Here is a 25,714-nt window from a genome sequence, read left to right on the forward strand (position 1 = left end):
TTAATTCTGTTCGTGTGTCTTATAGTCTTACGCTTCTTTGTCTTGTTCAATGTTTCCAGGTTGTGAAAGGTGTTATTTAGCCAGAGTTACGTTCTTACAGTTCAAACCAGCAACAGCAAAATACATAAGCACGAACTATACTTCCAGTTAGCAACCTTTTTTATATATATAACTGGAAACAATTTAAAAGAGGAAAACATGCCTGGACTTACTGAAATCTTCACTAATAGAATGGGAAAGTTGCTCCTGGCCCCTCCTGTAGCCCTGATTGGTTGTTTGAAAATTCAGACCAGAACTTCTTAGAGTTTTTGCTCTATGCAGCCTCACTTTCTTTGAACAGACCACTGAGAGATCTTTACTCCGGCAGGGAAGCAGTGAGCAGAAAGAAGTGTTTTTTCCTGGAAATACACGAGCAGATATTGAACTGTGGAAGCTTCCTGTTTTCTTATAAAGAGGCTCTGAGGAGAGAAAATCCAAGTTGCTTTATCACTACTAAGCTGGTCAACTGGTTGAAGACGAGATGAGTTCTGCGTGCCTACATGTCATGGGCTTCATTTTCAGCATAGTGGGTTGGATTAGCATTCTGATTGCTACCGGCACCAAAGAGTGGGTGCAGGCTTGTTCGATGCGAGCAAGTGCTTGCCAGCAATTCAACAGCATTAAACTACGGGGACTGTGGACGGAATGCTATCGATCAGATGAAGCCTACCACTGCAAGACGTTATCCGATATCCTCAGAATTCCAGGTAACGTTGACTCCCAAGTGCCTTGTTAACCCTCTCTCCCGGTTCCTTTCATTAGCAGTCAGATACTTACATATGTATTCTGTCTTTATCCAACACTAAGCGTCGACAGTCAACTTTTTTTTACACTATTTATTTTTTTATATATTTCTTGTGGTGACTTACAGAAACTTTGCTATGTATTGCACTGTGGTGCTGCTGCAAAGGAACAATATTCAGAACAAACACTCAGCCAATTTATTAGTTGCTTCCTGTACCTAATGAAGAGGCCAGCAAGTGTATACTTGTGGTTTCTCTGCTGTGCCTTCCATCAACTTCAAGGTTCAATGTGCTGTGCATTCAGAGATGCTCTTCTGCACACCACTGTTGTAACGTGTGGTTATTTGAGTTACTGTCAGCTTGAACCAGCCTGGTCATTCTCCGCTGACCTCTCTCATTAACAAGGCATTTGTACCCATGGAACCACTGCTCCCTGGATATTTTCTTTTTGCTTTTTATACCATTCCATGTAAATGCTTGAAACTGTTGTGCATGAAAGTGCCAGGAGATCAGCAGTTTCTGAGATACTCAAACCACCCCATCTGGCACCAGCAATCATACCACAGACAAAGTCACTTAGATCACATTTCTTCCCCGTTCTGATCTTTGTTCTGAACAACAACTGAACCTCTCGACCATGTCTACTTGCTTTTCTGCATTGGGTTGCTGCCAGATGATTGGCTGATTCAATATTCGCATTAATGAGCAGGTGTACGGATGTGCCTAACAAAGCGGCCACTGGGCATATGCTGTGAAATGTGTTGTTTGGTAGTGGCAGAGCAGTGCAATATATAAAAAAATACCATAAGTTACATTAAAATATATAAATAATGATAGAAGTAGTGTACGTGGACTGTTCAGAACCTTGGCGGCGGGGTTTGGGAACGGGGGGAAAGAAGATGCTGCTAAAATTTGAGAGTGCAGCTTCTGTGAGGGTCCTTCGCAGTGCTGAGGCTGGGGATTGTGGCTTCCTGTCCCACTGCCGAGATCTGAGCTCAGACCCAGCTGAACCCTCCCCACTGACTGAGTGTCACACCACAGGAGCTTCTGTTTTCCTGATGCCTGTCAGGCTGGGAATTTCCACGGTCTGAGTCAAAGCAGATGAATTCTCCCCATGACCTGTGTCATCCTGATCCCACGGTCAGGTCACTGACTGTTTCTCTCACTCCGATTCGCGGGAGGTCACTGATTACAACTGGCTACTGTACATTCCAGTAGTCAGTACACTGACAATGCACTTCATCGCCTGTAGGTTGTAAAAGTTGCTGCTTAAATCCGAATTCCTTGTTTCTCTTATCTGCTGAGCTAGGATTCCTGCTTAATTCCATTGTATATAGGATTTCTTTAGGTTGTCATAGCCAGTGGGGGGAGGGGGTTGTAATGGGGATAAGCTCCCATTATCTATTAAATGCTCTCAATCATATATGTCTCAGAGAGCCTTTGACAACCAAGTCCAACTCCTGGCTTTCAAGTGTGGCTTAAGTACTAAGCCTGGCAGAACCGTTTCTACTGACAGGAGAAGGGGCAAAAGTGAGTTACTGGCACCTTAAAACCAGCCGCTTCAGCAGATGGGGCTCATCAGCCATGGTTGGCAGCTCATCTAGGAGAAGGAAAACTCTGACCTCAGCCCTATGCTGCCTTGTGGTTATACTCACTGATGGGGAAGGCTTTGGGAGTAAACCCAGGGAAAACTCCAGAGCTGGAGTCCCTAAGGAAATCTTGCATTGAGTCCAATGCCGATCAGCAACTCCTGTGATGCTTGTGATGTCAAACTGTATCGGTCTCTGCCGTTCCTTTGGATTCATCAGCGACATGGAGAGTGGGAGCCAGCTACATGGGCAACAGCTCGCTCTCTATATAGTACTGTCCTGGCTTGTGTATATATAGATACCTAGCAGGCAACATCCATGGTCGACCCCGACCAGTGGGAGCCTCATTTCATCTGAGGTTTCTGCCAGTGCAGGAAAGGATGTATCCCAAAGAGTAATAGTGTGATCAGTTGAGTTGAGGGGGATGTTTCCCGAAAGGGTTGTCTATTGCTGTGTCTGTGGTGGCTGTAGGGGCTGGTCTGGGATCCACATGTTCTGGTGCCGTGTGGGCAAGTGTAAGTGGAGCCCGTGGTTAGTGGTTGGGTCTTTTGGTTGTTTAGTCTCTCTTTTCGCAGTTGCTACGTGTTTTGTGCAGCACAGCAGAGGTTACTCTCACGTGCCACAGCTCCCTCTTGAACAGATTTCCTCCAGTTGTACCTATTGAGTGCCATCTCTTCCCAGTTCGTAGCTGTGATCTTGAATTTCTTCAGGCTGATTTTGATGTCAGCTTTGAAACGTTTCCTTTGTCCTCCAAGGGATAGAAAATAGAACAGTACAACACAAAACAGGCCCTTCAGCCAACCTTTTAAACTACTCTGAGATCAAACTAACCCTCCATTTTTCTATCATCCATATGCCTATCTAAGAGTCTCTTAAACGTTCCTATGTATCTGCCTCTAACACCACCCCGGCAGAACTTGCCATACACTCTCCGCTCTCTGTGATTTCAAAAAATCTGCTTCAAACATCTCCCCCTATACTTGCCTCCAATCTCCTTAAAATTATTCCTCCTCATGTTAGTCTCTGGCTGTCCACTCAATTTATGTCTCATCATCCTGTACACCTCAATCGTTACCTCTCATCCTCATTCAATCTCAAACCTCCACCGCCTCTAACCAAGGCAGCATCCTGGTATATCACCACAGCACCCTCTCGAAGGCTTCTGTAATGAGGTGACCAAAAATAAACACAGTATTCCAAGTGTGATCTGATCAGGGTTTTATAGAACTACAACATTACATAGAAACATAGAAAACTTACGCACAATCCAGGCCCTTCAACCCACAATGCTGTGCCACACATGCACTTACTTTAGAAATTACCTAGGGTTACCATAGATCTCTGTTTTCTAAGTTCCATGTACCTTTTCAGGAGTCTCTTTAAAGAACCTACTGTATCCGCCTTCACCACCGTCGCCAGCAGCCCATTCCACGCACTCACCTCTCTGCGTTAAAACTTACCCTGACATCTCCTCTGTACCTACTTCCAAGTACCTTAAAACTGTGCCCTCTCATGTTAGCCTTTGTCCTGTAGTGAGGTGACCAGAACTGAGCACAGTACTACAAGTGGGATCTGACCAGGGTTCCTGCAGCTCTTTAACTCAATCCTCCCCCCAACTAATGAAGACCAATATGTCTTATGCCTTCATAAACGCCCTACCAACTTGCACTTGATGGTCAGAACCAGAATCAGGTTTAATATCACTGGCTTATGTTGTGAAATGTGTTGTTTTGAGGCAGCAGTACAGTTCAATAAACGTCTCCCCTCCACCTCCCATTTCCTTGGCTGTGTAAGTCTACGGAATACACACTCCGGTCCTACCAAACCCATGAGATTGAGTAATTGAATAAGTAGTGCAAAATGTAACCAAATGATTGTAAAGTAGTGTCTGTTGATGGAGGGGATGAAGCTTATCCTAAAATATTGAGTGTGTGTCTTCAAGCTTCTGTACCTCCTACCTGATGGCAGCAATGAGGAGAGAGCATACCCGGGTGAGGCGGGTCCTTAATGACAGATGCCGCCTTGATGTCCTCGATGCAGAGGAGGCTACTGACCCGGACAGTGGCTGCTCCATACAACCCCTGTTAGAATGCTCCCATGATGATGATGCAAAAATAATGATCTGTCTTTTGTATTTCTGCTTCTGGGAGCTAATATATTCATCAGGAATATATCTGACTTTTCCCAATAGCAAAGACCTTAAACACTCGAACCCCTTTCATCCTTTCCCAGATCATCTCTAATGAGTGAAAGGTGAGTTTTGAGTAATGGATCATTTTGGCTCAGAAAGTTATGGGCCGGATGCTGGAAGGTGAGATTAAAATGGATGGATCCACTGCCCCCCCCCCACCCAGGCTTTCATAGATGTAGTGGGCTGAATAGCCTGTTTCCCAGCTCTGTGAGTACATGAAACCACTCTCTGAGATTTCTGATCACTCATTTTAATCTAAATCACTTTAACATTTTCTCTTCCCCCACCCCCAGATCAATGGGCAGCAGATACAAAAACCTAAATGCATGTACTGCTTTCATCTTCATCCACAGTCATCTTCTATCCTTCCGTTAGGGAATGATTCAACAGTCCCCTTGTATGATCAGATGGACTATTGACCTCACAATCGGCATCATAATAACCCTTGCACCTTATTATTTGCCTGCACTGTACTTTATACCTTACATTTTATGCCACATTCTGATATTGCTTTGCAGTGTTCTACCTCAGTGCACTGTGTAATGATCTGGTCTGCATGAAAAGTATGCAAGACAAGCTTTCCACTGCACCTTAATACACATGAAAATAAACATATTTACAAGATTCTGGCTTCTTTCCCCTTCATTTTCAACCTGAAACATTGACTGTTTATTCATTTCCATAGATGCTACTTGACCTGCTGAGCTCCCCCAGATTTTGTCTGTATTACTCTGGATTTTCAGCATCTGCAGAATCTGTTCTGCTTAGCAGATTCCTTTCTTTTAGACCAAAGGTTCCCAACCCTTTTTATGCCATCAGCCAGTGCCATTAAGCAAGGGGTCTGTGGATCCCAAGTTTTATTTACAGTCTTGTTTTAGATAGAGTCTGTCTGAACCCTTGTTTTAGATAGAGCCTTCTATTTGACCAAAGGGATCAGTATTTTGCAAATCGACAATGTAAGGATTATCAATAGACATCATCTCTATCACATTCTCCCCTCTTCCCTCTCCTTACCCCTACATGTTAAACTATTTATCTGCCTACTTCCATTGACCTGCACCTGGACTATAACCATCGAACTACTTCCATCCTATCCAAATTTCACTTAAATGTTGAAAATGAACCCACATCCGCTATTTCAGATGTCCCTCTCAGGGAAGCAATTCCCCCTTGTGCTCCTCTTAAACTTTTCACCTTGCACCCATAACCCATGACTCTTGGTTGTAGTCTCACCCAGCCTCAGAGGGAAAAGCCTGCTTGGAGGTAGGTGAGGACCTCCTTTGGTTGGGGTCAACCATGAAAGTTGCGTCCTAGCTATCTACATGATAAGCAAGCTAGTGAAGAGCAAGTTGTTGCCCATTCAGCAGGCTCCCCCCGTCCACACAGCTGATGAATCCAAATGGACGGCACAGACCAGTACAACTTGGCACCAGCAGCATCACAGGAGTTAGCGTTGAACGCATTGTAGAACTGTCTTAGGGACTCCGGCTCCAGATTTTTCCTCGGGGTTTACTCCATGAGTGGGTACAGCCACAACGAAGCAGAGATTTGATATCAGTGTTTTCCTTCTCCTAGAAGAGCTGCCACCCTGGGCTGATGAGCCCCATTTGTCCAAATCAACAGATTTTAAGGTGGCAGTGACCTGCCTGTTGCACTTCTCCTGTCAGTAGAAGAGTACAGCTGGGCTTCGTCGCTAAGCCAGGCATGAAGGCCTAGAGCAGGATTTGGTTGTCAGAGGCTATTTGAGACTCATGCCTTTGGGACCATACAATAGGTAGTGGGAGCTTGTCCCTACTACCACCCCCAGCTATGTATAGTGGTAAATAAATTTAATAGGTCATACAACTTTTGCTGCCTAATAGTCTTCCGGTTGTAGGCAAACATCAAACAGGTTCTCAAGCAGAGTAACCCACATAAAATGTCAAAGAACTCAGAAAGTCGGGCAGCAGCAAAGGAGGGGAATAAGCAGTCAGCATTTCAGGATGAGTTACTTCATTAGGACTCCTCAGGTTCTCATCAGGATCTCAAGCAGAACCAGGACAATGAGGGGAGATTTGATATACAAAATTATGAGGTTATAGATAGGCCTTTTCCGTTGAGGTTGGGTGAGACTGGAACTCAAGATCATGGGTTAAGGGTGAAAGTTGAAAAGTTGAAAAACATGAGAGCACCACCTCAGAATAGAGGGACATCCACTTAGAACAGAGACAATGAGGAATTTCTTCAGACAGAGGGTGGTGAATCTGTGGAATTCATTGTGAAGTCATTGGGTAGATTTAAAGTGGAAGTTGATAAGTTTTAGACTAGTCAGGGCACCAAATGATACAGAGAGAAAGCAGGAGAATGGGGTTGAGAGGGATAATAAGTCAGCCATGATGGAATGACAGAGCAGACTCAATGGGCTGAATGGCCTAATTCTGCTCCTAAGTCTTATGGTCTGATGAGGGGGAACTTCTTTATTCAAAGGGTGGTGGGATTCTGGAACGAGCTGCCAATGCAAGTGATGAATGTGGATTTGCTTTCAACATTGAAGAGAAGTTTGGATATGTGTGTGGATGGGACTCGCCAGAATAACGGTTAGCACAGACTAAATGGACTGAATGGCCTGTGTCTGTGCTGTAGTTCTCTATGAATCTGTGACTATGACTTGCCTCCGAATATGGCCTAATGACCTCTGGATGTGCCAAACTTCCAAATACAGTAAACAAAGTAGTCAATTTGTGCACCAACTAGCCAGGAGGCTGGATGACTTGTCTGAGTGAAAGATAAATATTGACGAGTGCCAAGGGATATTTTGGATGAACTATTACTCTTCTCACAGACTGTTTGTCCCACTCTCATCAGGGAGGAGGCAACGTAGTGCCCACACCAGGACCACCAGACCCGAACAGTTACTTTCCCCCCAAACAGTCAGGCTGATCAACACCTCCACCACCAACTCACTCCTCTCCATTCCCAACCGCCACTGCTTTAACATTTCCTGCCATATTGAAAGCTCTGGATACGGCAGGGGTGCCCAAGGTCAGGCTGCACTTGAAGTTTTGTCGATGGTTTTGGGCCCCATATCTCAGAAAGGATGTGTTGTCATTTGTAGGGTGTCCAGAGGAGGTTCATGAAGATGATTCTGGGAATGAAGGGGTTAACAAATGAGGAGCATTTTGGGCCTTTAGGCTTGTATTCACTGTGATTTGAAAGAACGCAAGGGGATCTCATTGAAACCTACCGAATGTTGAAAGGACTGGAGAGGGTGGATGTAGAGAGGATGTTTCTTCTGGTGGGGGTACCCAGAACTAGGGGGCATAGCCTCAATCTTTTAGAAGAAAGGGACGGAGAACTTTTTTTTTTGGCCACAGAGCCACAGAGTAGTGATTCTGTAGAATGCTCTGCCACGACTGCTGTAGAGGCCAAGTATAGTTTCCTGATTAGTCAGGGTTTCAAAGGATTTGGCATTAAGGCAGGTGTATGAGGTTGAGTGGAATCCAGGATCAGCCATGATGGAATGGCAGAGCAGACTGAATGGGCAGAATGGCCTAATTCTGCTCCTATGTCCTATAGTCTAAGAGCTGTTGCAAGCTCTCCAAGATGCTTCTATAACGGATCAGCTGATTTTCTGATAAAACTGATGCAGTTTTATATATTGATTTGATTTAGTGTTGTACTGTTTACTGCTCTTTATAGTAAAACCTTTGATATTTAGAAACTTTTCATTTCATTATTTGTGGAAAAAATCTTCACTTTACAGATTTTTACACGTGCCTGAAATTTTTGCACTGTACTGTCCATAGATAGATAAGCTGGTAGAGAGATAGATGGATAGATATAGACAGACAAGCATATATTGAGAGTATGTGTCGCGTGAGTCCATAGGCTGTGGAATCAGCACAGTGTTTTGGTGAGTGAAATCATCCCCAAAGTTCAAGACCCTGCTGGCTGTAGGGTAATAACTGTCCTTGAGCTTCGGGGTGTGGGTCCTGAGGCTCCTGTACCTCCTTCCTGATGGCGGCAGTGAGAGGAGAGCCTGGCCTGGGTGGTGGGAGTCCTGAAGCTCCTGTACCTCCTTCCTGATGGCAGCAGTGAGAGGAGAGCCTGGCCTGGGTGGTGGGGGTCCTGAGGCTCCTGTACCTCCTTCCTGATGGCAGCAGTGAGAGGAGAGCCTGGCCTGGGTGGTGGGGGTCCTGAGGCTCCTGTACCTCCTTCCTGATGGTGGCAGTGAGAGGAGAGCCTGGCCTGGGTGGTGTGGGTCCTGAGGCTCCTGATGGCGGCAGTGAGAGGAGAGCCTGGCCTGGGTGGTGGGGGTCCTGAGGCTCCTGTACCTCCTTCCTGATGGTGGCAGTGAGAGGAGAGCCTGGCCTGGGTGGTGGGGGTCCTGAGGCTCCTGTACCTCCTTCCTGAGGGCAGCAGTGAGAGGAGAGCCTGGCCTGGGTGGTGGGGGTCCTGAGGCTCCTGTACCTCCGTCCTGATGGCAGCGGTGAGAGGAGAACCCACCCAAAACCTTGAAGTTTATTGTTTCACACAACAATGCGGCTCCAAGCCCTTTTCGATTCGCCACCGTTCTCAGTTTATAATTGCGGGGCCTCTGTCTGTGCATCAGGATAATGGGAGCCCTGTGCGTGTGAGCACGGGGAAACTGTCGCTGTTTTCGCAGCTGTGAGCTGCTGAACCCGTGAAACATCGGCAGCAGCTGCGGGCTGCGTTGTATAAACACAGGAAAGCCGACAACCCGCAGCAGCTGAAAGGTACTAGGCACGTCGAAACAAAAGAACCCTTTTCCCATCGCTGCTTTGTTTCCTTGCAAGTAAACAACTAAATATTATAACACTACGTGGCCGATATGAGGCAAAACTATACCCCTCCAGCAGGAAACACATGCAAAAGAATATTTTACCCCTTTATGTCAACATCATTCAGCCAATCAGCATTCCAGACCAGCAATTGTTTCATTATCCGTGGTGTCTGTGTCACAGGCAGTGGGTCACATCTGTTCCTCTCTGTATCGCTCACGCACTGTTACAGCCAACTCCAGAACACTTTCCCTCTCCCTTCCCTCCCGTCCTCTTCATCCCTCCCCTACCCTCTCCCTTTATCCATCTCTCTCTCCCTCCCTTCACTTCCCCTCTCACTTCATCCGTCTCTCTCTCCCTCACCATCCCCCTCCCGTCCCCTTCATCCCTCCCTTCCCTTCTCCCCTCTATCCGTTTCTCTCCCTCCCCATCCCCCTCTCCATCCCGTCCTCTCCTCTCTATATATCACTTCCCCTCCCCTTACCTCTCACTCGCTCTTTCTCCATCCCACCGTACATCAGTCCCCATACCCTCTCTCTCCCTCCCTTTCACTCCCTATGCCTCCCTGTCTTTCTACCCCCTCTCTCTCCTCTTTCCCTCCCTATCTCCCTCCCCTCCCTCTCAGTCTTCCTCTCTCTCTCTCCCCATTTGCCCTCAACCTGTCTAGCTCACTCGGCCTTCCCTCCCTCCCTCTCTCCCCTCCTTGCCATGACTGTGTCCTACTCTCTTGTCTATGTCCCTCTCTCTTTTCGATTCACGGTGTTACCATCAGACTGGCCCTGTGTTCATTCAGTAATCGTGGCTATCCAGATTAAGACAGGCATTAATCAGGCTGATTGTGTGTGGCTGAGTGTGAGTGTGAGTGTGTGACCGATGACTGAGTGTGAGTGTGGCTGATGGCTGAGTGTGAGTGTGTTACTGATGGCTGAGTGTGAGTGTGTGACCGATGACTGAGTGTGAGTGTGTTGCTGATGGCTGTGTGTGAGTGTGTTGCTGAGTGTGTGTGTGTGACCGATGGCTGAGCGTGAGTGTGTTGCTGATGGCTGAGTGTGAGTGTGTGACCGATGGCTGAGTGTGAGTGTGTTGCTGATAGCTGAGTGTGAGTGTGTGACCGATGGCTGAGTGTGAGTGTGTTGCTGAGTGTGTGTGTGTGACCGATGGCTGAGTGTGAGTGTGTGACCAATGGCTGAGTGTGAGTGTGTTGCTGAGTGTGTGTGTGACCGATGGCTGAGTGTGAGTGTGTGGCTGAGTGTGTGTGTGTGTGTGACCGATGGCTGAGTGTGAGCGTGTTGCTGAGTGTGTGTGTGTGACCGATGGCTGAGTGTGAGTGTGTGGCTGAGTGTGAGTGTTTGGCTGAGTGTGAGTGTGTTGTTGAGTGTGTGTGTGTGACTGATGGCTGAGTGTGAGTGTGTGGCTGAGTGTGTGTGTGTGTGACCGATGGCTGAGTGTGAGTGTGTTGCTGAGTGTGTGTGTTTGGCTGAGTGTGAGTGTGTTGCTGAGTGTGTGTGTGTGACCGGTGGCTGAGTGTGAGTGTGTTGCTGAGTGTGTGTGTGTGACCGATGGCTGAGTGTGAGTGTGTTGCTGAGTGTGTGTGTTTGGCTGAGTGTGAGTGTGTTGCTGAGTGTGTGTGTGTGACTGATGGCTGAGTGTGAGTGTGTTGCTGAGTGTGTGTGTGTGACCGGTGGCTGAGTGTGAGTGTGTGACCGATGGCTGAGTGTGAGTGTGTTGTTGAGTGTGTGTGTGTGAGTGTGTTGCTGAGTGTGAGTGTGTTGCTGAGTGTGAGTGTGTTGTTGAGTGTGTGTGTGTGACCGATGGCTGAGTGTGAAGTGCAGCACAGTGTCACTGTGAGAAGGGCTACTGCCTCACAGCGCTAGAGATCCACACTATAGGGAGAATGTGATTAACATGAGTGGGTGCAGAGAAGACTGACGGCAATTTTGACACGGGAGACTGCAGATGTGGCGATCTTGAGCAACCCGCAGCCTGCTGAGTCAAGTTCAATTTTAACTGTCATCATCCATACATGAATGTCCAGGAAAACAGACAAATGAAACAGCGTTACACCGCGGCCGAGGTGCGAAACGCAGCACCAACAGACACATATAAAATAGCGGCATAGAGTCGCACACAAAACATATAATATACTCCAAATCCCTGAGTGTCACGTCTGTAGGTTGACGGGGCATGGAGAGTGTTGGCAAGAGCAGTCGGTAGACAAACCCAGTCCAAGTTGTCTTCCACCAAGTGAATTCCAGAGGTCAGCAGTGACAGGCCCCGAATCCAGCATGGGCTCCACACCACACCTCCTCTCCTGAGAGGCTGCAACAGGCCTGCTCCGCGCTACAACTGACACCATGCAGCTCCTCAGCCTTCAGTCTCATCAATGAACCGGTGAACAGTCAACCGGACTTGTAGTATTCTACATATCCAGTATCAAACCGGGTCTTGCGATCACAAAACAAAGGAGTTCACAAGCATCCAGGTCATATTCTCTTCTCAATGCTGCCATCAGGAAGAAGGTAGAGGAGCCTCAGGACCCACACCACCACATTCAGGAAGAGTTACTACCACTCAATGATCAGGCTCTTGAACCAAAGGGGAAAACCATATAAATATTGCAATTATAAATAAACAGCAATAAATAATGAAGCATGAAATAACAAGATAAAGAGTCCTTAATGTGAAACCATTGGTTATGGAACACCAAAAACAGAATGAATGAAGTTATCCCTTTTTGTTCAAGGGCCCGATGGTCAAGTGGTCATAACTGTTAAACATAGAAACATAGAAAACCTACAGAACAATACAGGACCTTCGGCCCACAAAGTTGTGCCGAACATGTCCCTACCTCAGAAATTACTAGGCTTACCTATAGCCCTCTATTTTACTAAGCTCTGTGCATCTATTCAAAAGCCTCTTAAAAGACCCTATCGTATCCACCTCCACCACCATTGCCGGCAGCCCATTCCATGCCCTCACCACTCTCTGAGTAAAAATCTTACCCCTAACATCTCCTCTGTACCTACTCCCCAGCACCTTAAACTTGTGTCCTCTTGTAGCAATCATTTCAGCCCTTGGAAAAAGCCTCTGACTATCCACACGATCAATGCCTCTCATCATCTTGTACACCTCTATCAGGTCACCTCTCATCCTCCTTCGTTCCTGTTCTGAAAGCTGGTGGTGTGAGTCCTGAGACAATTGTAACCTCTGCCTGATGATAGCAGTGAGAAGAGAGCAAGGCTTGGGTGGTGAGGATCTTTGATGATGAGTGAACTTTTCAATGACAGTGCTTCATGTAGATGTGTTCAATGGTTGGGAGGGTTATATCTGTGATGTATCGGGCTGAGTCCACCACCTTTCATAGGGTTTTTCACTCAAAGGGATTAGAGTTTCCATACCAACCGTATTACAGCCAGTCAGCACACTTACCACCAAGTTTGCGGAGATTTTGAATGACACACCAGATCTCCACAGACGCCTGAGGAAGTAGAGGTGCTGTTCTGCTTTCTCTTATATGCCTTATGAACCTGATTGAATTATTTGAGGACGTAACAAAACACATTGATGAAGGTAGAGCTGTGGATGTAGTGTATATGGATTTCAGTAAGGTATTTAATAAGGTTTCCCATGTGAGGCTCATTCAGAAAGTAATGAGGCATGGGATACAAGGCGACCCTGCTTTGTGGATCCAGAATTGGCTTGTCTACAGAAGGCAAAGAGAGGCTCATATTCTGCATGGAGGACGGTGACCATGGTGTTCTGCGGAAATCTGCTCTGGGACCCCTACTCTTTGTGTTTTTTAAAAATTACCTGGATGAAGAAATGGAAGAGTGGGTTAGTAAGTTTGCTGATGACAAAATTTGGGGGTGTTGTGTATAGTCTGGAGTGTTGACAGAGGTACTATGGGACATCGATAGGGTGTAGAACCTGGGTGAGAAGAGGCAAATGGAGTTTAACCCAGATAAGTGTGAAGTGGTTCCTTTCAGCAACTCAAATTTGAAGACAGAATATAATATTAACGGTAAGACTCTTGGCAGTGTGGAGGATCAACAAGATCTTGGGGTCCATGTCTGTAGGACACTCGAAACTGCTGCGCAGGTTGACAGCATTGTTAAGAATGAATTCAAGAGCCACAAGGTAATTATTACAACTATATAAGACCTTGGTCAGACCCCACTTGGAGTACTGTGCTCAGTTCTGGTCACCTCACTACCGGAAGGATGTAGATACTCTTGAGAGAGGGCAGAGGAGATTTACAAAGATGTTGCCTGGATTGGGGAGCATGCCTTATGAGAATAGGTTGAGTGAATTTGACCTTTTCTCCTTGGAGTGATGGAGGATGAGAGGTGACCTGATAGAGGTGTATAAGATGATGAGAGGCTTTGATCATGTGGATAGGCAGAGGCCTTTTCCCAGGGCTGAAATGGACAGCATGAGAGGGCACAGTTTTAAGGTGTTTGGAAGTAAATATAAGGGGGATGTCAGGCGTAAGTTTTTCACACAGAGACTGGTGGGTGAGTGGGATGCTCTGCCAGTGACGGTGGTAGAGGCAGATACAATAGGGTCTTTTAAGAGACTGTTAGTTAGGTATATGGAGCTTAGGAAATAGACGGCTATGTTTCTCTGGACAATGGTGCACCCACAAAACATATCCATGTACAGATTACTGAGGAGGCAGTGTTTGTTACTCTGATGCAAATCAGGGTGGATAAATCCCCAGGGCCTGACAAGGTGTATCCTCGGACTCTATGGGAGGCAAGTGTAGAAATTGCTGGAGCCCTAGCAGAGATATTTAAAACGTCCTTAGGCCAGGAGAGGTGCCAGAGGATTGGAGGATAGTCAATGTTGTTCCACTGTTTTAAAAAAGGCTCTAAACAGAAACCAGGAAATTATAGGCTGGCAATTCTGACATCAGTGGTAGGAAAGATGTTGGAAGGTATTCTGAGGGTCTGGATATACAAATATTTGATTGACATGGACTGATTAAGGATAGTCATGGATTTGTGCATGATAGGTCATGTCCAGTCAGTCTTATAGAGTTTTTTGAGGAATTTGCTAGGAAAGTAGATGAAGGCAAGGCAGTGGATGTTGTCTACGTGGGTTTGAGTAAGGCATTTGAAAGGTCCCACATGGTTCAATCACCCAGCATGCAGGATGAGGTAGGAAATTGGCCATGTGGAAGAAGCCAGGCAGTGGTACTAGATGGTTGCCTCTTTGACTAGAAGCCTGTGACTAGTGTTGTGCCACAGGGATCAGTGCTGGGTCTTTTATTGTTTATCACCTGTATCAATGATCTGGAAGATCATGTGTTAACTGGATCAGCAAATTTGTGGATGACACCAAGACTGGGGATGTAATGAACGGTGAGTAATGTTATCTTGCCTTGCAGAGGGATCTGCATCAGCTGGAAAAATGGGCTGGAAAATGGCAGATGGAATTTAATGCAAGTTTTGTACTTTGGTAGGACCAACCAGGGTAGGTCTTACACAGTGAACGGTAGGGCACTGGGGAGTGTGGTAGAACAAAGGGACCTGGGAATACAGGTACATGCTGCAATTCATTGGAGGTGCTGTCACAGGTAGGTAGGGTTTAAAGAAAGCTTTTACACATTGGTCTTCATAAATCAACTGACTGCAGAAGATGGGATGAGGTTGGATGAGGTCATAGCTTAAGGGTGAAAAGTGAGAGGTTTAAGGGGAAATTCCTCCACAGTTGGTGGTGAGAGCCAGCACAAGTGTTCATGCGAGCTCAATTTCAATACCTAAGAGCGGTTTGGATAGGTACATGGATAGGAGGGATACAGAGAGCTCCGGTCCGGGTGCAGGTCGCTGTGAACAGGCAGTCTAAATGGTTTCACCATGGACTAGATGATCCAATATGCATGTTTCTGTGCTATACTTCTCTATGACTTTGACTCTATCACACACAGCATGTAATACAAAATATTATACTATAATAAGATAATAAAATATCATTCAAAATGAATGTAGTAAAGTGCAGTACAGGTAAACAATAAACAGAACAGTAAACAGTAAACATCTCACTGTCCCTGTGATGAGACCTCGGTGGTGGCAGGGTATTGATTAGCCTCACAGCCTGAGGGAAGAGGCTGTTACCCAGACTGACAGTCCCAGTCCTGATGCTCCTGTACCTCCTTCCTGATGGTAGTGGGTCAAAGAGATTATGGATGGGTGGTGTAAATCCCCAGCAATGCTTCGGGCCCTTTGTCAGCAACACCCCTGGTAAATGTCACAAATAGGGGGGAGGAAGACCCCAGTGATCCGCTTGGTGATTTTCACTGTCCTCTGTAGGGTCTTGCAGTCTGATACCTTGCAGTTTCCGTACCACGAAATGATGCAGTCAGGCAGTGCTCCTATAGACAGAGTAAGGTGCAGAACCTTGCACACCTCAGAAAATGTAAACACTGCTGTGCCTTCTTGACTAGTTAGCAGGTGTTGAGGGTCCGTTATCTGCAGACCAAGGAACTTAGATCTCTTCACTCTATCCAGGGCAGAGGTATCATGTGTCGACCTGTGCCTTCCTGAAGTCCACAATCATCTCTCTTGTCCACGTTGGGACTTGGGTTGCTGTTCTCACACCATTTGACAGAACTCTCTGCCACCTCTCCGTATGCTTGCTCATCATTGTTACTGATGAAGCCAGTGTTACGTACCCCGTAACTGCAAAGATAGAAGAATCCATTGGAGTCTGTTGGTACTATATTCAAAAGTGTTTATTAGTAAAATACACAATTCAATATCAATAATGCAAATATATAGATAATACATGTTAGTAATAATAAACCTAAAAATGTGGGAATTATAATAATCAATAAAAAACAAGCTCTATCGATGTCTAGGGGATAATGAATTGCCATTTATAAGTATAAAGTTCAGTTCAGTTCATACGTGCTGAGGTAGGTGTTGGTTGTTGTGTTGTAATCATTGGGGGGAGAGAGAGAGAGAGAGAGAGAGAGAGAGGGAGAGTGAGCAGTTACAGCTACACCCAGGCAAACCTTCCTTTACGTTCTTGATCCGTCTTTCTGTTGTGGCCATTCAGGTATGACCCCTCTGTCCTTCAGCTAGACCATTCTTCTGTGGTGGACTCGTCACTCTGGCATGAGTGGACACACACACAAGCCCCCACCGGCCCTGCTATAACACCGTGAGTTAAACTGACCAATCCCTTGTTCGGTCTCTGATGCCCCACACCTTCACGTGGGTTCCAACACTCAAGCAGTGCTCACTAGTGTGTCTCCTGGTGTGTCTGAGGGGTGTCTCCCCAGACCTCACTTTTATCCCTACTCACGGGGTCTCAGTTGTCAATCAATTTTGAATGGCTTTGTCCATCAAACCAGCCCACTCCGGCTGTCCACTAAGGAATTTTAATGAGCAGAATGGTACAAGATAAACAACCCTCTCAGAAGCCATAAGTCTTTCAGAAGTCATAATATGGTGAATCAACAAGTCCCGCTCCCCTGCTTTATCTCTCGCTTATCTGTAGCAGATGTTCCAATTCCAGCATGTTTCCTGTTACATCTCTCTCTCTCAGATTAGCAGCATAGCAACAGTAACGGTTTGCGATTCTCCAGAGGTGGGTGGGGGGGACATGGGCAACTCTGCACCCTTCTGCCCATCAGAGCTGTTCATCCTTCATAACACCAGCCTCGGTTGTATTATCACCAAATTTGATGACGTGGTTTGTGCTGGATCAGCGTAGTTCTGAGTCAGCAGTGGACTGAGCACACAGCCCTGGGAGGGGGGGGCGGGGGCACTAATGCTCGGCGTGATGGAGCTTGAGACGTTGCTGCCAACTCAGACTGACTGGGATCTTTTCATCATGAAGACCAAGATCCAGTTAGAGAGAGGGTATTGAGTCCCAATGAGGATGGTTTACCACCAGAATCTCTGGGATGATCGTGTTAAAAACTGTCTGAAGTCAATGAACAACATCCTGGTCTACAGAGCATAATTTTTGAGGTGGGATAGGATGGAGAGGCTATAGCATCATCAATGAATCAAGTTGCGCATTAGGCAAACTGGAAAGGGTCCTATGTTGGATTTTATATGACCGCACAAAGCACTTCAGCAAGTTGTGAATCTGTAAAGTTCATTACCACAGATGGATGTGGATGCTGAGTCATTGGCTATATTTTAAAAAGTGCTTTGGCACGTGCACAGGTCCTGTAGCTTTTCACCCAACTCCCCGAGCTCCCTTTGTGGAACCTCATCACTCATCCTACCTGTGTCATTGGAACCTACATGGACAATGACCTCTGGCTGTTCACCCTCCCACTTAAGAATGCTGAGAACTCAATCCGAGATATCCCAGACCCTGGCACCTGCGAGGCAACATACCATCCAGGAATCTCATTCTCATCCACAGAGCTTCCTAACTAACAAATTCCCTATCACCATAGTGTGCCTCTACTCCCCCACCAGAGTCAGACCCAGAACCAGTGCTAGAGACCCAACACTGTAACTTTTCTCTGATTACCTCTGCCAACAGTACCTGTTTTTGAGAGGAATGGTGACAGGGTACTCAGCACTGGCTCTTTAACCCATTTCCCTTTCCTGACTGTCATCCAGTTTCCTGTGTCCTGCACCTCTATATGTCCTATCTGTCACTGCTGTCAGCCTCCCGAATAATCTGGAATTCATACAGTTCCAGCTCCAACTGAATGCAAGTTGTTAGAAGCTGCAGCTAGATGCATTTCTCACAGGTGTATGGAGTTACGGGAATTGCGATCTCCTGCTAAAATTCTGTTTTCTCTTCCCTGGTGCAGCCTACCTGCAGGCCAGCCGTGCCCTGATGGTCACTGCCTCCATCCTGGGACTGCCCGCCGTCCTCCTCGTGCTGATGGCATCACCGTGCATGCGGCTCGGAGCTGAAAACCATTCTTCCAAGCACAAGCGATCCCTGCTGGGTGCCTTCCTCCTCATTCTGCTGGGTAAGCGAGTTACTGTCTGACCCGCGTGACAGGGAACTCCAATCCCATGGACTCTGAATGAGCTAGATCCTATCGTACTCCCTATTCGGCTGAACTTGAAGGCAGAATACAGGGTTAAGGGCAGGAATCTTAGCAGTGTGGAGGAGCAGAGGGATCTGGGGGTCCACCTCCATGGTTCCCTCAAAGCTGCCTCACAGTTTGGTCGGACTGTTAACAAGGCATAAGGTGTGTTGGCCTTCAATGTTTGGGGTTTGAGCTCAAGAGCAGCGAGATATTCTTGCAGCTCTGTAAAACCCAGGGTGACCATTGTGGGAGTTTTCTGTTCAGATCAGGTCACCTCATTAGAGGAAGGACACGGAAGATTCGTACCTGCACCCTGCTCATCTCCGAGGCTCAGGTACGCAGATGTTTCCAATGAGTGGACAGTCGCAAGACTGCGGGGTCAAACGGCATCCCAGGGTGAATACTTAGGATGTGTGCAGCACAACTGGCAGGTGTGTTTACTGACATTTTTAATCTCTCCATCTCCCAGTGCTTCAAATCTCTCCCTCCTCCTGCTTCAAATTATCCACCATTGTCCCTGTACCAAAAAGGACCAAGGTAACATGCCTGAATGACTGGCGTCCTGTCACACTCACCTCAATAATAAGCCAATGCTTTGAGAGGTTGGTCAAGGATTACATCTGCAGCTCACCAGCACCCAAACTGAACATCCTACAATTCACCTACTGACACAACAGATAACACAATAGCCACTGCTCTACATACCGTCCTTACACACCTGGAGAAAAAGGATGCTTATGTGAGAATGCTGTTCTTGGACCACAGTTCAGCATTCAACACCATTTTTCTATCCAGGCTCAACAAGAAGCTCAGAGACCTCGGCCTTGACCCTGCCTTGTTCAGCTGGATCCTGGACAATCTGTCAGATTGCCAGCAGGTTGTAAGAGTCCCCACCTCCAACCCTCTGACTCTTAATACAGGAGCCCCTCAGAGCTGTGCATTGAGTCCCTTCCTTTACTCTCTGTTTACCCATGACTGTATCACCACCCACAGCTCCAATCTGCTAATTATATTTGCAGACAACGCTACATTGATTGGCCTAATCTCAAACAATAACAAAGTAGCGTCCAGGGAAGAAGTCATCTCTCTGACGCAGTGGTCTCAATAAAAAAGCCTCTCCCTCAATGTTGCAAAAACAAGGGAGCTGGTTGTGGATTACAGGAGGAATGGAGACTGGCCATCCCCTATTGACATCAATGGATCTGGCATTGAGAAGGTAAACAGCTTCAAGTTGCTCGGCATCCACATCACCGAGGACTTCACGTGGTCTGTACAAAGACCTCACGCCTCTTTCACCTCAGACGGTTGAAGAAGTTTGGTATGGGCCCCCAAATCCTAAGAACTTTCTACAGGGGCACAATTGAGAGCATCCTGACTGGCTGCATCACTGCCTGGTATGGGAACTGGGCCTCCTTTAACTGCAGGACTCTGCAGAGAGTGGTGCAGACAACTCAGCACATCTGTAGTTGTGAACTTCCCATGATTCAGGACACTTACAAAGACAGGTGTGTAAAAAGGACCTGTAGGATTATTATAAATTACTATGATTGCACATTGCACATTTAGATGGAGACGTAACTTAAAGAATTTTACTGCTCATGTACGCGAAGAATGTAAGAAATAAAGTCAATTCATTCATTTGTTCATATCAGGAATCTTCCAGGATTAGAGAGCATACACTGAGCAAACGAGGACTTCTCTCTTCAAAATGAAAGCAGATGAGAGGTGGCTTGATGGCAGTGTGTATATGATCTAGTGAACAGCCGATATTTTTACCCTGGGTGGGAGTGGCTAATTCAGGGCTGTAGCAGCTGGTATAACACTGTTAGCGTGCCAGCAAGCCTGGTTCAATTCCTCAAAGAGCTTGTACATTCTCCTTGCGATCGTGTGAGTTTCCTTTGGGTTTCTCCCACACTCCAAAGAAATACGGTCTGTGTTAGTGAGTTGTTGGCATGCTATGTTAGCGTGGAAATTTGGTAACATTTTCAGGGTTCTCAGCATAATCCTCGGTGATTTGATTTGATGCAAACAAGGCTTTTCATGATGTTTCAATGTACACATGGCAAATGAAGCTAATCTTTAAATCTTATAAGTTTATGGTGACACTCTTTGAGACTGGCAACGGTACTTCCTAACCACACAAGAGTTTCTGCAGATGCTGGAAATCCAGAATAACACACTCAAGATACTGGAGGAACTAGCCAGACAAGCTGTATCCATTAAGAGGAATAAACAGTAGACATTTTGGGCCAAGATCCTTCATCAGGTCCTGGTGAAGAGTTTCAGCCTGAAGCTTTGACTATTTATTTCCATAGGAGCTGCCTCACCTGCTGAGCTCCTCTAGCATTTTGTCTGTGTGTGTGTATGTCAATGGTGCATCCTGTATTTCTACGGAAAGTAGAATGGAAAAGAGGGCACTTCAGTTCGATGGGATTTCATTGCAGTGGGACATCTGAACTAGGTCTTCCTTTGATAATTCTTTTAAAGTAAGAGTGAGGAGGGCACAGTGTAGAAACATTCACAATCAAAAGGGGCAGAGGTAAGGTGGGCAGTAACAGTCTGTCCCCAGAGAGATGTGGGTAAACTGAAAAGTGTCCAGTACAGATTTATTAGGATGTCACCAGGACTTGAGAATAGATTAGAATAGAACTTTATTGTTATTGCACAAGTGGACAAGATTGCAGTGCTGCTCCAGTCCATAACACTCAAAGGCCAATGGCAAGTGGGGTGTGGCATTATTCAGCTGCACAACAGCCCTCAGGAAGAAGCTGTTTTTTCATCTTACTGTCTTGGCTAAGATGTTCCTGTATCTCCTAACAGATGGCAGGAGATTGAACAGACGGTGTCCAGGATAGGATGGGTCTTTAATGATGTTATGAGCACAAACTAGGCATTGGGAGTTGTAGATTGCCTCCAGGTCCTGTAGTTGAGTCCCAGTGATGTGCTGAGCCATCCTACTCACCCTTTGGAGTGCCTCGTGGTCTGTCTTACTGCAGCTGGAGTACCACACGTCATCCCATATGTCAGTGTGCTCTCAATTGCACATCGATAAAAATGGCTGGCAATTTTGGGGGCAGATTAGCTCTCTTTAGATAGTATAGTCACTGCCTTCCTTACCATTGAGGTTGTGTTGATGGACAAAGAGAGCTCCTCGATGATGTTCATCACCAAAATTTTGAAACTGGAGATCGTCTCCACTACCTCACCATTTATAACTAGTGGAGCTTGTTTGGCAGTTCTTGCCTTCCTGAAGTTAATGAGAGGGCCTGAGTTACAAGGGGAGGTTGGCCAGGCTAGGTTTTTAATCCTTAATGTAGGGAAATGAGGAGAAACCTTACAGATGTGCTTAACATTATGAGAAATAGGGACAGTTACAGTCTTCCCCAGGGTAGGGACCAAAGCTAAGGGCTTCAGTTTAGGGTAAGAGGGGAAAGATTTAATAAGTTGAGGAGTAACATTTTAACAGAGGGTGTATTTTCACATACAGAGAGTATGTGGAATGAGCAGCCAGAGGAAGTGGTTGAGGCAGGTACAATAGTATCATTTAGGAAACACTTGGATAGTTAGATAGAGGGGCTGGGCAGGAAATTGGGACCAGCTGAGTGGACATCATGATTGGCATGGAATGGTTGGGCTGAATGGCCTACATCGGTGCTGCCTTGCTCTTTGACTCTGATTCTCTCACTTTGGGGCTGCACAGTAGCGTTTTGTTTTATAGTGTATGTGAGGAGTTTGTACTTTCTCCCTGTGACCTTGTGGGTTTCCTCCAAAAGCCCTGGTTTCCTTCCACATTCCAAAGATGTACAGTTTGGTGGGTTAATTGGCCACATGGGTGTAATTGGCCATGCTGTATCTCCAAATTATTAAAAAAAATAAGAATTTATATTAAAGACAGTGACAGTGCTCCATTAATTTTATTTATTTAGAGCAGGGGTCCCCTCATTCTTTTATGCCATGGACCCTTACCATTAACCAGGGGGTCTGTGGACCCCAGGATGGGAACCCCTGATTTAGAGATATGGTACACATCAGGCCCATCCGGCCCTTGGAGCTGCACCACCTAGCAACCCCTGACAATCCCAATCACAGGACAATTTACAATGACTGTGAGAGGTAACCCATGCATTCCATGGGGAGGGTGTACAATCTCCTTACAGACGACGGCAGGACTGATCTCCGAATTCTGACACCCTCAGCTATAATAGCATCACACTCAACTGCCATGCTACTGTGGCCAACATGGGCACATTGGGCCAAAAGGACATGTACCGTGCTGTATCTCTAAATTAAAAAAAATTAAAAGTTGAGGTAAAGACGGTAACAGTGGCCTCGTTAATTGCAAGACTTTCTTTTTTGTATCTTCCAGCAATCTGTTCAGCAGTAGCCACCATCTGGTTTCCAGTGGGAGTTCACAAAGCAGAGTACCTGCTCAACTTTGGCTATTCACTCTTCCTGGGCTGGATAGGCACAGGCCTCTGCCTGTTTGGAGGAGCGGTGATTGCCTGCTGCACCGGCCCTTCACCAGAGCCACCAGAGAACCGATATTATTTTGCTTCACAGGGGTCCTCCTCCATGATGAACGCAACGCACGCCAAGAGTGCGCACGTCTAAGGAACAAGTGTGTGGACTAGAAGAGCCCTAACATATCTCGTGTCAATTAACTTGTGGCAAAGCACCAATCTTAAAACACACTATCTTCTGACAGAATGGAGGACAGCCATGGAAATCATTCTTCATGTTGGACAGAGAAATCAACCCTGGTTTATGATTTTATTGTTGATTTTTGCCAGAGTACATTGAGGAATAGTCACTGAGAAATATTGGTTCATTGTTATGCAAATATCTAACTTCAGAAGTTGAAGCAAGTCTTTATTTGCTAAGGGGTGGGTGGGTTTCAAAGTTCTATGTAAATTTAGTGTCCAAGTTACATATATGTCACCATATACAACCCTGAGATTCACTTTCTTGCAGGCATTCACACTAAATAGAAATTCAAACAACAGAATCAATGAAAAAACACACTCGGCAGAGATGGACTGTCAATGTGCAAAAGGCACCGAACTATGCAAATACATAAAGAAATAAAGAGAATAATAATAATAAGTAAGTCTTAAAAGTACAGAACATGAGTTTTAGAGTTCTTAAAAGTCAGTCCATCAATTGTGGGAACAGTTCAGTGCTGGGGTGAGTGAAGCTGAGTGAAGTTATCCCCTCTGGTTCAGGAGCTTGATGGTTGAGTGGTAATAACTGTTCCTGAACCTGGTGGTGTGGGACCTGAGGCTCCTGCACGTTCTTCCCAATGGCAGCAGTGAAAAGAGAGCATGGCCTGGATGGTGGTGGATGTTGAGAGGGGTGGGGAAGAGTTCAGGTTATGGCATTGAGGCAGAAGATAGTTTCAGTTTACTTACTGATCTAAGCTGGCCCTGTGGGTAAAGTAAGCCAGGGACTCAAACATAAGACATGACATTGGAGCGGAAATAGGCTATTTGGCCCATCTAGTACATTCTGGCATTCCATCATAACTGATTCACCATCCCTCTTAAGCCCATCCTCCAGCCTCCTCCCAGTAACCTCTGACACCCTGATTCATCATGAACCTATCAGCCTCTGCCTTAAATACACCCAATGACTTGGCCTCCATAGCTGGTTGTGGCAATAAATTCCTTAGGTTCCAAGAAATTTATTTTCATCTCTTTTACAAAGGGTTGTTCTTCTATAATGAGGCTGTGCCCTCAGATCCCAGAGTCCTCCACATTAGGAAACATCCTCTCCTCATCTATTCTATCTGTACCCCCTGGTGCAGACTCCCCCACTGTAGGAAACATTCTCTCCACATCCACTCTATATATACCTTTCAATATTCAATAGGTTTCAATGAGATTCCCCCCCCCCCCCACAAACATTCTTCTAAACTCCAGCAAATACAGGCCCAGAGGCATCCAATGGTCCTCAGATGTTAACCCTTTCATTCCTTGGATATTCTCATGAACCTCCTTTTAAACCTTCACCAATGGCAGCATTGCCATTACTAACTTACTTACTCACACTGCATTCCCCTCCGCATATGTTCCTCAAACTTGGACACAAAGCCACCAATTCCTTCCTCCAAAGGAATGTAAAGGTGCCTCAACACCAAACCCTGTGGCACACAGTAGTCACTGTCTGCCCACCATAAAGGCCTCCTTTATCCCCACTCATTGTCTCCTGCCAGTCAGCCAATATCCTATCCTGGCTAGTACCTTCTTTGTAATACCATGGGCTTTTATTTTGTTATGCAGCCTCATGTGTGGCACATTGTCAAAGGCCTCATGAAAATCCAAATAAACAACATCCACTGACTATCCTTTGTCTATCCTCTCTGCAATTTCCTCAAAGAATTCCAAAAGATCTGTCAGCAATAATTCCCCTTTAGAAAAACACACTAACTTTGGCTTACTTTGTCATGTGCCTTCCAGTACTCCAAAACCTCTCCTTAATAATAGACTCCAACATCTTCCCAACTACTGAGGTCAAGCTAACTGGCCTATCATTTCCTTCCTTCTGCCTCCTTCCCTTCTTAAAAACTGTGTGATATTTGCAATTTTCCACTCAGGAACAATTCCAGAATCTAGTGATTCTCAAAAAATCATTACTAATGCCTCCACAATCTCTTCAGCCACCTCTTTCAGACCCTGGAGTGTACACCATCTGATCCAGGTGACTTATCTAGCTTTAGACTTCTCAGTGCCCATGCTTAATAAAACCAACAACACTCACTTCTGCCCGTGACACTCTTGAAGTTTCTTCCACAGTGAAAACTGACTCAAAATGCTTAAGCTTGTCCATCATTTCTTTGTCCCTCATTAGTCCAGTGTCATTTTCCAGCAGTCGGTCTGTACTCCCATCTCTATTTTACTCTTTATATATCTGAAATAAACTTTATACATACACTTAAATATCATTGGCTAGCTTCCCTACATAGTTCACCTTTTTGGCGATGTCTCCTTTCAATCCTCATTAATGTCAGCATTCATCTTCCAAGCTAAATCAAATCGTCCGATAATCTCCTTTCGGCATCAGCTCCCTGGAAACCACATGCCCTGTAACTCAATCTTGTGCCAGCTCTTTTGCAAATGGATTTTAATTATGATGGAATGTCATAACAGACTAGACGAACAAAGGAAACTGTGAATAGGAGGAGACTGAGGCTAGAAAACTGTGCCCCCACCACTGCGGCATGCAATTTCAAAGATTATTAAACATTTCCTTTGATGTTAGGACTAAGAAACAAAGTCAATTAGTGCTTTTATCCCAAGGGAAATCAAATTCATGGTTCGGGCAATGAACTGAGCAATGTTAATTAAGCCAATATTCAGGCG

The 25,714-nt window shown here is 45.9% G+C and overlaps 1 protein-coding gene across 1 annotated transcript; it reads left to right on the forward strand.

Moving 5' to 3' along the window:
• The first annotated feature begins 345 nt into the window (after positions 1–345).
• On the forward strand, positions 346–24,242 carry LOC132406228 (claudin-11-like). Its single transcript, XM_059991579.1, has 3 exons — positions 346–746; positions 18,129–18,293; positions 22,723–24,242. Exons 1-3 carry the CDS (start codon positions 521–523, stop codon positions 22,965–22,967), a joined length of 636 nt encoding a protein of 211 aa, XP_059847562.1. The 5' UTR covers positions 346–520; the 3' UTR covers positions 22,968–24,242.
• The last annotated feature ends 1,472 nt before the right edge of the window (positions 24,243–25,714 follow it).

This window comes from Hypanus sabinus, chromosome 2, assembly GCF_030144855.1.
Source record: "Hypanus sabinus isolate sHypSab1 chromosome 2, sHypSab1.hap1, whole genome shotgun sequence".
Classification (NCBI taxonomy): domain Eukaryota; kingdom Metazoa; phylum Chordata; class Chondrichthyes; order Myliobatiformes; family Dasyatidae; genus Hypanus; species Hypanus sabinus.